At 36.4% G+C, this 12280-nt stretch overlaps 1 protein-coding gene across 2 annotated transcripts in view; it reads right to left on the reverse strand.

Annotated features, from left to right (window-relative positions):
* Nucleotides 1-10505: 10505 nt before the first annotated feature.
* Nucleotides 10506-12280, reverse strand: part of KIF18A (kinesin family member 18A) — a 79725-nt gene continuing 77950 nt past the window's right edge. For both annotated transcript variants that reach the window (XM_048213938.2, XM_026512196.4), the window contains one exon: nucleotides 10506-11158. In XM_048213938.2, coding sequence (XP_048069895.1) covers nucleotides 11076-11158 — 83 coding nt within the window. In that variant the 3' untranslated portion in view covers nucleotides 10506-11075. The remainder of the gene's footprint in view (nucleotides 11159-12280) is intronic.

A 12280-nucleotide genomic window follows, 5' to 3' on the forward strand; every position in this document is an offset into this window, starting at 1 on the left:
AAAGTATTGTGTTGGTGAAAAAGAAGCACTAAAATTGACCTCCAAGGAGTTTATCTAGACCAATTAGTTCTCAAGGTTTGGCCTTTCAATCTTCCCATGAAACGGGGAATAGCAACAATACAATTCTTCCAGAGTCAAGATCATTAAAGTATTTAAGAGTACCTTTTGCTGTCTGTGTACCACACAAAGCTAATTAGGCTTGGTCACTGCTTAAAAACATAAAAGGTAAGCAAGTGGGAAGCCTCTTTCACTGGAGGCTTTGAAAGCAAGCGCTATCATGAACTTTGAGCCTTCGGTAGTGAAAGTGCCCAATTGCCTGAATGATTTATACTCTAGTGGGAAAGCCTCAGGGTAGCTTTATCAAATTAACAGCCAAATAGATGACTTTGGCAGAAGCATTAGCTCAGAGTTAAATACTAATTTTGGAAAAATCCATGTGAAAGATGGCCAGGATACATGGGCTTATGTTACTATAATTACCAATGGATATCCTACCTTTCCCCATCACACATATCTCTTTTTAATACCTTTTGTCTCCTCCTGGCTCTGCTGCTCATGTGTCAATGATAGCCAGGCAGAGAAATCCAGATAGGAACAACAACAGTTGATAGTTGTTCCTATCAACTCTTGGCTTTTTTTTTTTTTTTTTAAGCATATTAGGAAAAGATGGAAGAATGTTCATGAGGGAACATTGGTGGAATTTTATAAGTAGGTGAAAAACATTAATGTAAAACTTGTACATTTCAGTAATGTAAAAAACGTAAAAAGAGTGGCAGCACTGATTACAATAAAGGTGAGTAAATGTGTTTAAACTGAGGAAGAAATGTTGAGGATGGGTACTCAAAAGATGGAGTCAAGTGGAGGTGAATAATATAGTTATGGATCAGTTGTGCATGGGAGTGATCTAATTCAGGAACTCAGAGGACCATGTTCGAAGTCTTATATGTTTGTGTATATATACATATACATGTTATAGATGGGGGAGAGGGTATAGAGTGAACATAAACATTAGAATTTAAGTGGTCACTATGATATAATAAAAAAGAAATTTCAGTTTAATTATGGAAAGCACTGAAGTGTGTCAATGTCTTTGAGAAGTCATATAATACACATAAGCATTTTATATTGGGAAGTTTGGGAGAAACTAATCCCTCACATCTTTTCTCCTCTAGGTTCAAAACCAATTAAGGAGGAGACATGAGATCTGGATGGGGGTACTAATAGAATATTGAGCTTTCTATTACCTTCCCAAAGTTTAAATCTTGGAATTGTTATCCAGCTAGCCCCATGAAGAACATAATCTCTGCAAAGCTCTTTGAATGCAAAAGAACAAGAATGGAAATGCTGAGAGGACAGTGAGGCTCCTGGCTTGTGTCCCAACCTTGGCTGTTTATTGCATGGAAATAAAGACTGAGAAAACACAGGCCAACACAGGCAAAAAGAGTTTCAAGAGAATGTAGCAAGAGGCCAGGCTATACATGAGGTAGAGTAATAACATTCTACACTTTAACCCAACGCAGTAGAGCAATGTAGAACAATGGATATTGGGATTTTACTATCCTAAGCTAGGTAAATGAATTCTCCTTGGGGGGCAGAATGGTGGGAGGGAGATAAGAAGGTGGAGGAAAGAACTCCTTTACTTCCATTCAGAGAGAGAAAATGTCCCATAAAATTTCTGATTTATGAGCAGATAAAGGAATACATAAAGATGGGGAAAGTTTTTCTTTCTCTACTCTTCTGTCATTTTTCTGCTTCTATTATTCAAAACTTTTTTAATTGCAAGTGACTGAAATTTAAAAGTGTTTCAACACACAAAAACCTGTATCTGAATTGTTTATAGTAGTTCTATTTTTAACAACCCCAAACTGGGAACAACCAAAATGTTTTTCGAGAAGTGAATGGTTAAACACATTATGGTATATCCACATCATGGGATAATATTCAGCAAAAAAATAAACTATTGATACATACAACTTGGGTGACTCAAGGACATTAAACCTGAGTGAACAAAGCCAATCTCAAAAAGTCACATACTGCTTAATTTGATTTATATAATATTCTCAAAATGACAAAATTATAGAGATGGAGAACAAATTATTGATTGCCAAGGGTAAGTGATGATGGGTGGGTTTGACTATGAAGGGATAACATAAGGGAGGTCTTGATGGTGATGTCTTTGTTAAATGAAAATACACAAGTGATAAAATGACATAGAACTACTCACACATTTTGTACTAACGTCAATTTCCTGGTTTCGATATTTTACTATAGTTATAGAAGAACAGTTGGAGAAAACTGGGTGAAGAGGACACAGGAACCTCTCTGTACCATTTTTGCAACTTCATGTGAATCTGTATCTCAAAATAAAAAGTAAAAAAAAAAAAATGGATCAAGGGATAAAGGGAATACATCAGTTTATGGAATTGGGTAGTCCAAAGGGTGAATCTATCTTCAGACAAACCTGGATTAAGGAGCTCAGGCAATGTCACCAGGAGCTTCCTCTCTTTCCTTTTTTCTGTTCTGCTCACCTTTCTGTGTTGACTTAATTCTTCAGACAGCTTTCTCCATGAAGCCAGGGAACATGTCAGAGATCTATGCTTACATGATCCAATAGTAACCCAGGAAGGAAATGAATTCTCCATTCTTAGGGAAGACTCTATATTTTGGATTAGATGTCCTCTTGGAACAGATCATTGATGGAAGATGGAAAACACTGACGGGTCGCGGGGGCCTGGGGGAGTGTGTGTGTGTGCGCGCGCACGCTTGTGCACTCATGTGCACAGAAACAGCTCCGTTAGGAGCTCACTGAGAAGGAGTGGTTTCCTGAGAAAAAAAAGAGAATGGTTTCATTACTTAGGTAAGGGTGGGCCCGGCAAAATACAGATTTCTGCTGTACTGCTAAAATGTTACAATGACAACTCCGTGGGTATGTATAAATACTTGAAAATCTGACTTGCAAAACATTTGAACATGATGAGGAGTGGTTACAGGTTTAAATTTTATGTATTTTGGGGGGAGAAAAGTAAAGGCTACAAAGACTGAACAGAATTTAGTAATTAACTAAAGACTTACAAGAAACATGGATACCAAGATGTGGGGCAAAATGAATCTCGACAACATTGCAATGCAAGTGAAGCTGATAACAAAAAACCCAGAAATTCACTGTGGTCTCTAAATCATACAGAAAACTAAAGTTCTATAGGTAAAATGATGAATAGCTGAAATAGGTTAAATTGAAGTTTTGGGGGGAAAAAGTAGAAGCCTTCTAACACTGATTCCAGGATTTAAAAATACCCACTTATGTTCCGGAAAATACCTTTTTTATTGGCAAAACCCCACTGTGATTATTTATTAAGCGCAGTGGTACCTGGGGACTTTTTTGAGTCTGCGCCATTTTAGGAAGTGCTCTGTAGTACAAGTCAGTAAAAGAGTTGTTGGTTGCCAGGGATGTACTTTTGAGTGAGAAGATTCTCTCCAAACTGTAGGGGCAGAGCTAATTGGGGACTAACAAAATAGTCTGCCTGTCTTGAAATTGAATGGGGAAGTGAAATAAACTAGCAGACTTGTTTGAAGAAAGCAAAGGAAGCAGGCAAAGAGGAAAACATAAGGTGGTGATCTTTCAGACTTAGTTTAACTTTTTTTTAAGATTTGAGAGAGAGAGAGAGAAAGAGAGAGAGAGAGAGAGCATGAGTGGGGGGAGAGGAAGAAGCAGACTCCCCACTGAGCAGGGAGCTCAACTGGGCTCAATCCTGGGACCCCAGGATCATGACCTGAGCCGAAGGCAGATACCTAACCGACTGAGACACCCAGGTGCCTCGAGTAGATTAATGTTTTATTTGATATGAAGAATTTGGAGGAGCGATGTACTTGGAAGGAAAGAACATTTTCAAATAGCATTTTGAACCAAGTAAGAATTAGGGTGGGAATTAAGAACCTACATTATTATTGGGAGGAACAGGAGGGAGTAATAAACAAATAAAAAAAAGTGTGATTCTGAAATAGTCACATAAAAGGAGAATGGGAAAAGGATGTGTGCAGGGGGTGATGATATTAGAAAGGATCCCCAATATTTTGTATTTGAGAAGTGGCTTGCAGAGGGTAAGAATATTCTGCCAGGATGAGAAATGAGGCAGAGAACATAGTATTTCTGTCCAAAGTCCTGATCATAGAACTGTTTTCCTCGCATGCCACTAATCTTAATTATAACAAAGACATCTTTCACCTTCCATCTGTTTGAAAGTATAAGAATAAACTATTTTTTAAAATTATAACTCCTGGCTTATTTTGTCTTCTATCAGCTTTAGGTACACTCACATATGTGATAGAAATATCTCAGAACTAACCTTTCTTGACAGCTCTTAACTTGACAGACTAATCCCTACAGTGGCTGTTCTGCAGAACCTGCCATTTGCAAGGCTTGAGTGGTTTGTTAAATGATGTTCACTTGAAGAAGTATGGACTATCTGTCAACTACTGCCTTTTGGGGGAAGTTACAGGAGAGGGAGAACTTAGTACTCTACATATACAGTTAAAAAACTATTGGTTTGTGCTGTTTTTTTTTTTTTCTTTTTTTTAATTTTAATTTAATTTTTTTTAAAAGACTTTATTTATTTATTTATTTATTCGACAGCGATAGAGACAGCCAGAAAGGGAACACAAGCAGGGGGAGTGGGAGAGGAAGAAGCAGGCTCATAGCGGAAGAGCCTGATGTGGGGCTCGATCCCAGAACGCCGGGATCATGCCCTGAGCCAAGGCAGACGCCTAACCTCTGTGTCACCCAGGCACCCCTGGCCTGTGCTGTTTCTTGAAACACACAGTATATTTTGTCTTAGTGTCCAATTGGTGTTTTCAGACTTTGAATATGGAATCTTAACACAAAAAGATCCAGGATATTACCAGTGATTTTGTAACATACCTTACATTAAGTAGTTGCCAAAAACTCGGGAGCAATTTGTGAATATGCAACAATATGCAATTAATTGAAAAATCAATCCATAAATGCCTTCAGTGATACTAAGACTTTTATTAATACTTTACTAACAATACTTTAAATTTTGTTTTTGATATAAACACTATGAGCTAAATATAATTTACTTGAAATTCTAAATTATAATTTTATAATTATGAAATACATTGAATAAATCTTTCCACCCCATCTGTGGTATAATCAATTTGCTGACCTTCATTCATAAATTAAATTACCTAATCACAGGTGACCATGGGAGTGGAATTTGTTTTCTGTAGTAGATGCTTTTTGTACAGTTATCCATATGCAGAGTATTAGCCTCACTACAGATGAAGGCAATGTGTTTACTGTCTAGGGTTAACAGCAACCCTTTTTTTTTTTTTTTAAGATTTTATTTATTTATTTGACAGAGATAGGGACAGCCAGCGAGAGAGGGAACACAAGCAGGGGGAGTGGGAGAGGAAGAAGCAGGCTCTCAGCGGAGGAGCCTGACATGGGGCTCGATCCCAGAACTCCGGGATCATGCCCTGAGCCGAAGGCAGACGCTTAACAACTGAGCCACCCAGGCGCCCCATCAGCAACCCTTTTATACCAACCTTAGTTCGAAATCCGAATTCTGCCACCATCTAGTTGTGAGACTTTTTGGCAAATTATTTTTCTTTCTTTTTTTTTTTTTTTTTTTAAGATTTTATCTATTTATTTGAAAGAGAGAGAGTCAGAGGGTGAGAGCAAGCACAAGCAGGGGGAGTGGCAGAGGGAGAAGCAGACTCCCTGCTGAGCAGGGAGCCCCATGTGGGCTCAAATCCAGGACACCAGGGTCATGACCTGAGCAGAAGGCAGATGCTTAACCGACTGAGCCACCCAAGTGCCCCAATTTTCTTTTTTTAAAATTAACTTTTCTAAGTGTCTTCTTCTCCTCTCTCTCTCTCTTTTTAAAGGATTTATTTGAGAGAGTAAGGGGGGGAGGGAGAGAGAGAGACAGAGAGGAAGGGAGGGAGGGAGGGAGACAGTGAGTGTGGGGGCTGGGAGCAGAGGGAGAGAAAGAGTCTTAAGGAGACTTGGTGCTCAGTGCTGAGCCTGAAACAGGGCTTGATCTCAGGACCCTGAGATCACGACCTGAGCTGAAACCAAGAGTCGGACACTTAACCGACTGCACACCCAGGTGGCTTTCTGTTCTTTTTAAAGCAGAAAAATAAATATATGTTGTTCATAAACATCATCTGAAATACTTGTGGCTAGGAGTTTGGGAATTCAAAAAAAATTTTTTTAGAAAGGCAATATAGTACAATACTGTACTTACATATAACACTCTCAGTGGGATCTAGAGTAACACCCCATAATGCAGTAAAACCTTTGAATGTTCACTCCAAGTGATAAATAAAGACAATCATTAGTCTCACATTAGTGGAAGTCAGGCTTTACTGCCCAAAATTATAAAAACGAAACACTAATTTTCAAAATCTATGAAGTTTTAGGACTGTGTATGAGGGGCCGTGGATCTGTGCTATCTATTTTAAAAGTTTGTGTGAGGAATAAGTGAAAAATGCATTTAAAGTACTTATCACATGATAAGCCCCCCAAAACGTGACTATTATTAAAAGCCTTTGATTGATGGCTCTTTTATAAAGCTTGTGACTGGAAGTCTCTCTCAAGACATGGTTAAAATGTCCTGATTATAGAACTTGTATCTCTAATAACACCAAAGCTCTAATTGAGCAGTTATTTTAGATATGTCTAAGTTACTTAAATGTGAAAAAAAAGGATAATTTAAAATATATTTCTTATGAACACTAATCCTTTTTCAGATTATTAATCATAAATTCAGTATTTATATGTATAGCTCTGCTTTAAATGTTTTGAAAACATGAATTTGCTCCACTACCGCTGAGATCAGGGGAACAATCTGAGCATAATGTGAATTTCATGTTTATGTGATATTTCATCCAGATGACGAGGTGAACACAAAAAACTGCATCCGGCGGAACCACGATGCACAGGAGTACAAAAAACGCATACATCTAATAAGAACGATGAGGCAAGGCCATCCACATCTGGTCTTATAGATACCCATCTAATTTTGGATCACCCTCCTTCAGACAGTTCACATTAACTTACAAGCTGCAACCTTTCAACACCTACTTCTACAAGGAAACTTAACTTCTTTTTCGAAGTGCCATATTTATTTATGCATTTCTTAAGCATTTAATGTGTGAAATTGGGCTACTCTTTATATTATTTTCCAGTCTTTTATTGTCAATGACAATGCTTTTGAGTGTTGCATCCCCTAACCCTATTTTTTTCCCACAAGCCCTGTGGTTTTATTGCACTGTTCTGCACAGCATAGTGATTTTTAGGAACACGTATGTCCTGTTATTGCAGAACTGTTGGTCATCATACCTGGTGTGTACCTTTTGGCAGGTACATGAAATTAATACAATATCCAGGCACATAAGAACTTCCCTACTATTTTTAAAGGTAGGAAATCATAACATAAACTTCCTTTATAAAATGCTACTTTACAAAAACTAAAATTTGTTTTAATAAGGTCTTAATTTAAAAAGTGAATGGGTATTTACCCCAAAGATACAGACATAGTGAAGAGAAGGGCCATATGCACCCCAATGTTCATAGCAGCATTGTCCATAATAGCCAAATCGTGGAAGGAACTGAGATACCCTTCAACAGATGAATGGATTAAGAGATGTATATATGTGGTCCATATATACAATGGAATATTACTCAGCTATCAGAAAGAACGAGTTCTCAACATTTGCTACAACATGGACGGCACTGGAGGAGATAATGCTAAGTGAAATAAGTCAAGCAGAGAAAGACAATTATCATATGATTTCTCTCATCTATGGAACATAAGAACTAGGAAGATCGGTAGGGGAAGAAAGGGATAAAGAAAGGGGGGTAATCAGGAGGGGGAATGAAGCATGAGAGACTATGGACTCTGAGAAACAAACTGAGGGCTTCAGAGGGGAGGGGGGTGGGGGAATGGGATAGGCTGGTGATGGGTATTAAGGAGGGCACGTATTGCATGGTACACTGGGTGTTATACTCAACTAATGAATCATCGAACTTTACATCAGAAACCAGGGATGTACTGTATGGTGACTAACATAATAAAAAAACATTAAAAAAAAGTGAATGGAAAGATTAGTGGGGTTATCATTGTGTCAAGAGTTATTTCAAACTAGTCAATAACTCTTTTGAGTTTAAATCCCTAACATGTAACTCTATTCTTTAATCCTGTTAACTTTATAGTAATTATTAATCTAGAACATTGATTAAAGAGATATTACTATTATTATTTTGATACCCTTTTCTTGGCAGAATATCCCAGGTGAGTCATGCTGTGTGGCCCATACTCTGGATACAATGATGTACAAATAATACTGAGCTCCAACCTAGTCTCAGAAACAGTGTTCAGTGTTAGTGAAAAGATACAGAGTGTCCTTGAGATTCCTCTCTGATCTGTGATCTAATTTGCCACATAAAATTTATTAGTTGTCAGTTGGTACTAAGAGCAATCAATTTGCAATAGCCGTACTTAACAAAATTCACACTTCAAAATTTTACAAAGATGCCTATCCTGCTTTCAAATGTGAATAAAAGAGCCAAATGCAAAACGGTATAAATAGTATGATACGATTTTTGTAAAAAACCAAGTATATAAGTTTGTATATGAGTAAAATAAATGATGTCAGGATACCTAAATTATCAGCAGTGGTTGTAACTGGAATGATACTGGTAGAGAATGAGGAGGGAGCACATTTTTACTGCTTACAGATCTTGTCACTTTTTCAAAGATATTATTTTTTAATAAAAATGTATATAAACTATTTTAGTTAAAATCAATCTATGGTGTTAGAATAGTGGTTACCCTTAGAGGGAGGTCAGAGTGAGTGGGACACAAGGGAATCTTCTGGGATAAAGATAATTTTCTCTTCCTTGATTGGAGTACTGGTTACATGGATGTGTTCATTTTGTGAAAATTCACTGAGCTATATATATTTATGATTAGTCCACTTTTTACATGAATAAAGTTCACTTAAAAATTGTTCTATGGTGACTTATTGAGTAGCATTGTTCTAGTTTAAATGCATATATTTTCTCTTTATTCATATATTCAGGTTTTCTTTCCCCATATTCATTATGATTTCTTCTTCCTACTTTCTCCTTAATATGGTTGCATTGCAAATGTGTTATTATTATTACAGAAGGCAAAATGCCTAGCTTATAAAAATGGCATATAAGAAAATCACTCACTCATACTCAGCCATAAAAACTTCTCGAGATCTTGGCATCTCAACATGAATGGACCTTGAGGGTATTATGGTAAGTGCAATAAGTCAGACAAAGAAAAATGAATACCATACGATTTCGCTTATATGTGGAATCTTAAAAACAAAATAAATGAACAAACAAACAAAGCAGAAACAGACCCATAAATACAGAGAACAAACTGGTGGTTGACAGAGGGGAAAGGGGTGGGAGAAGGGGAAAAAAAAATCACTTACATCTTATGGTATGAGGTAGACCATGAGGTATGGTCCCTGAATCCTGTTAGCCTAATTCATCAGTACCTGGTGAAAAATAATCTTTGAAACACATAATTTCCTAAAAAGATGGAAAGGAAAAACAGGTGAAAGTGACTGTTAAAAAGGCAACACCGCTTGTTTCCTAACTTTAACAGTCTCTTATGGTTTGTCTTCCTTTCTGGTTTCATCTTGTTTCATTTTTTCCTCTCTTCCCCTATGATCCTCTGCCTTGTTTCTTAAATTCCACTGAGGGTTGCTGGAGGGGATGGGGGTGTGGGGATGAGGTAACTGGGTGATGGACATTGGGGGGGGGTATGTGTTGTAATGAGCACTGGATATTATATAAGACTGATGAATCACAGACCTGTACCCCTGAAACAAATAATACATTATATGTTAATTAACTGAATTTAAATAAAAAAAAAAAGAAAAAAAAAACAGGCAACACAGCTAATGGCTTAATGACAAAAGGACCCCAAGGAAATTGTGTATGGTGGATCTCCCTATGACAGATTCTGTGTGCACATCTATAAACATGGAACTACCAGAGTCAGAGTTGGAAGGAACCTCAAAGATCATTACTGCATCTCATACTCTCCCAACCAGATTGTAAGTGGAAAGACATGACTAAACTAAAAGGCCTAAAATGTTTCAACTGGTTGTTAAGTGGTTGTTTGCTTTGGTGGAACAGTTCCCAGGCCACATAAAATTAAAAGTGTGTTTAACCAAATATTTGTTGCATTCAGGAGATGAACAGGTCAAACAAGGCAGGTGAATAATGATTTTGTTGCAGCCCTGTGTACTTTCTATAGGGGAAGGAATGATTAAAACTTTGTCTCACTATCATTAAGGAATATATGAATCACTTTCAGACCTGGTTCTAGTGCTATATATCCTGATTTAACACTAAATACAAATCTACAAAATTCACATTTTATATAAAATAATAGTTGAAAGTGTGTAAGGGGTACTAACAAGACAGAAAAGCAAACACTGTAAAATCTGTATCTTTAATATACTGAGTAGTAAGGAACAATATTAGTATTTTATTCATGAAGACTACTTAAATAATCTTTACAAATTTATGGGCACATATATGTACATTTGTACATCAAAGTATTTTTGGAAAGTGAAGTCCTATATATGATTAAAATAATGTACAACCAAATATATCCTGGGCCATAATTTTATCACTTCTAAATTCTCCTTGTTTAAAAAAAACCAGTAAGGATAATTTAACTCACTATTTTCTAACATGTCCTAATCCACTTGTAGCACAGTAAAACTGATGTGCCACCACGCCTACTTAGGGATTATAAAGGGTAACATATTTTAGTAACTTTATTAAAACATAAACTTTTCTGTTGAAATTTAATATTTGCTTAGAATACAAAAGAACAAAACAAAGAATTTTATTTTCTGCTTGCTGAAGGTATTTGGGTAAACCTAGCTTTAAGATGGTCTTCTTCCCAAGGTTTTAAATAAGTCCCTGAAAGAGCACTGGCAACAAATCCTTTTAAAAGGCGACTTGTCAATTCCGTTTTCCTTGATTTTGAAGTGACTTATCTTAGACTTCCTTTTGAAATACTTCTTCCAAATTTTCTAGCCATGTTTGGCTTTACTTTATAGATGTTTCTTTTATGGTCTAGAAGAGAAATAAAAAGACATATAAATATGGTAAAAGTATTCAAAAAGAATTCTCACTATTCATTCAAGTTATAAAAATTTGTTAAAATTATATCCATAAGAAGAAAAATTTATTCTTAAAATTAATGGTTGTTAACTAACATGATTTAAAATATAACACGCAGGAAACATTCATAATATTGGTTTAAAAGTAGAAATTCATTTCTCCATATTGCAAACTGAGTTTTTAGTGGCCGCATGTGTACACCCCACTCCCCACCCTGGCAGGTATCAAATAACATCACTGTATAAACTACTGCATTTAATTTTTGTTCTTTTGAACTAACGAAAGATTATTCTACAAGCAGTGTTTTTCTTTAAGGCATCATCATTTTTTTCCTCATTTGATACATTACTTCCCTAAGGCTTCTAAACTTCCATATTTTTCCTATGTTTAGGAGTATAATCTGCATCTAGTACTTCCTTAAGTGCTAATCCCGATCCCATAGCTCTTATTCCTTTTACTACCACCTCTCAAATGTCCACTCCTCTGGTTCTTCTTCAGCCTTCACAACAATTGTTTATTCAACAAGTGTTGTTAAAACAAGGTGTCACTGACTTCTTTATGGCTCAGTCTAAATCTTTTACCCATTTTTTTGTCATACTGGGTTTTAGTTTTAGGGGCACATATTCTCTTGACAGTATTCTTATTTCTCAGTAAATAGCAGTTACCTTCTTTCCCACTGATGTTCTTTTGTTTTTTTATTTGTACACTGTTAGTTGGAGAACTCAGTTGAACATATGCTAAGAAAGGCAGTCCCAGTTATCTCCTACCTTTTCTAGTAATTCCTCTTGTGTATTTAGGCATTTGCACTTGGATAACCTAATATACATAAACGGCTATTTTTCCTTAAACTAATACCTCTTTCTAAGTGCTCCATTATCCTTAACAATACATAATCTTTCAACCTAGCTTTAGCTCTTCTTAACTCTTTGGCAAGCAGGGCAGTTTAGTATCAACTCCTACTTCTTTCTATGTAGAATTATTTTATTTGCCTCTCTTTATATATGAGATATTTGATGCATTTTATACCATTCTTAGAAAATATGCATGTTAGAAAAGCCAAATCTCTATTTGAGA

The sequence above is a fragment of the Ursus arctos genome, unplaced genomic scaffold (genome assembly GCF_023065955.2).
Source record: "Ursus arctos isolate Adak ecotype North America unplaced genomic scaffold, UrsArc2.0 scaffold_23, whole genome shotgun sequence".
NCBI lineage: Eukaryota > Metazoa > Chordata > Mammalia > Carnivora > Ursidae > Ursus > Ursus arctos.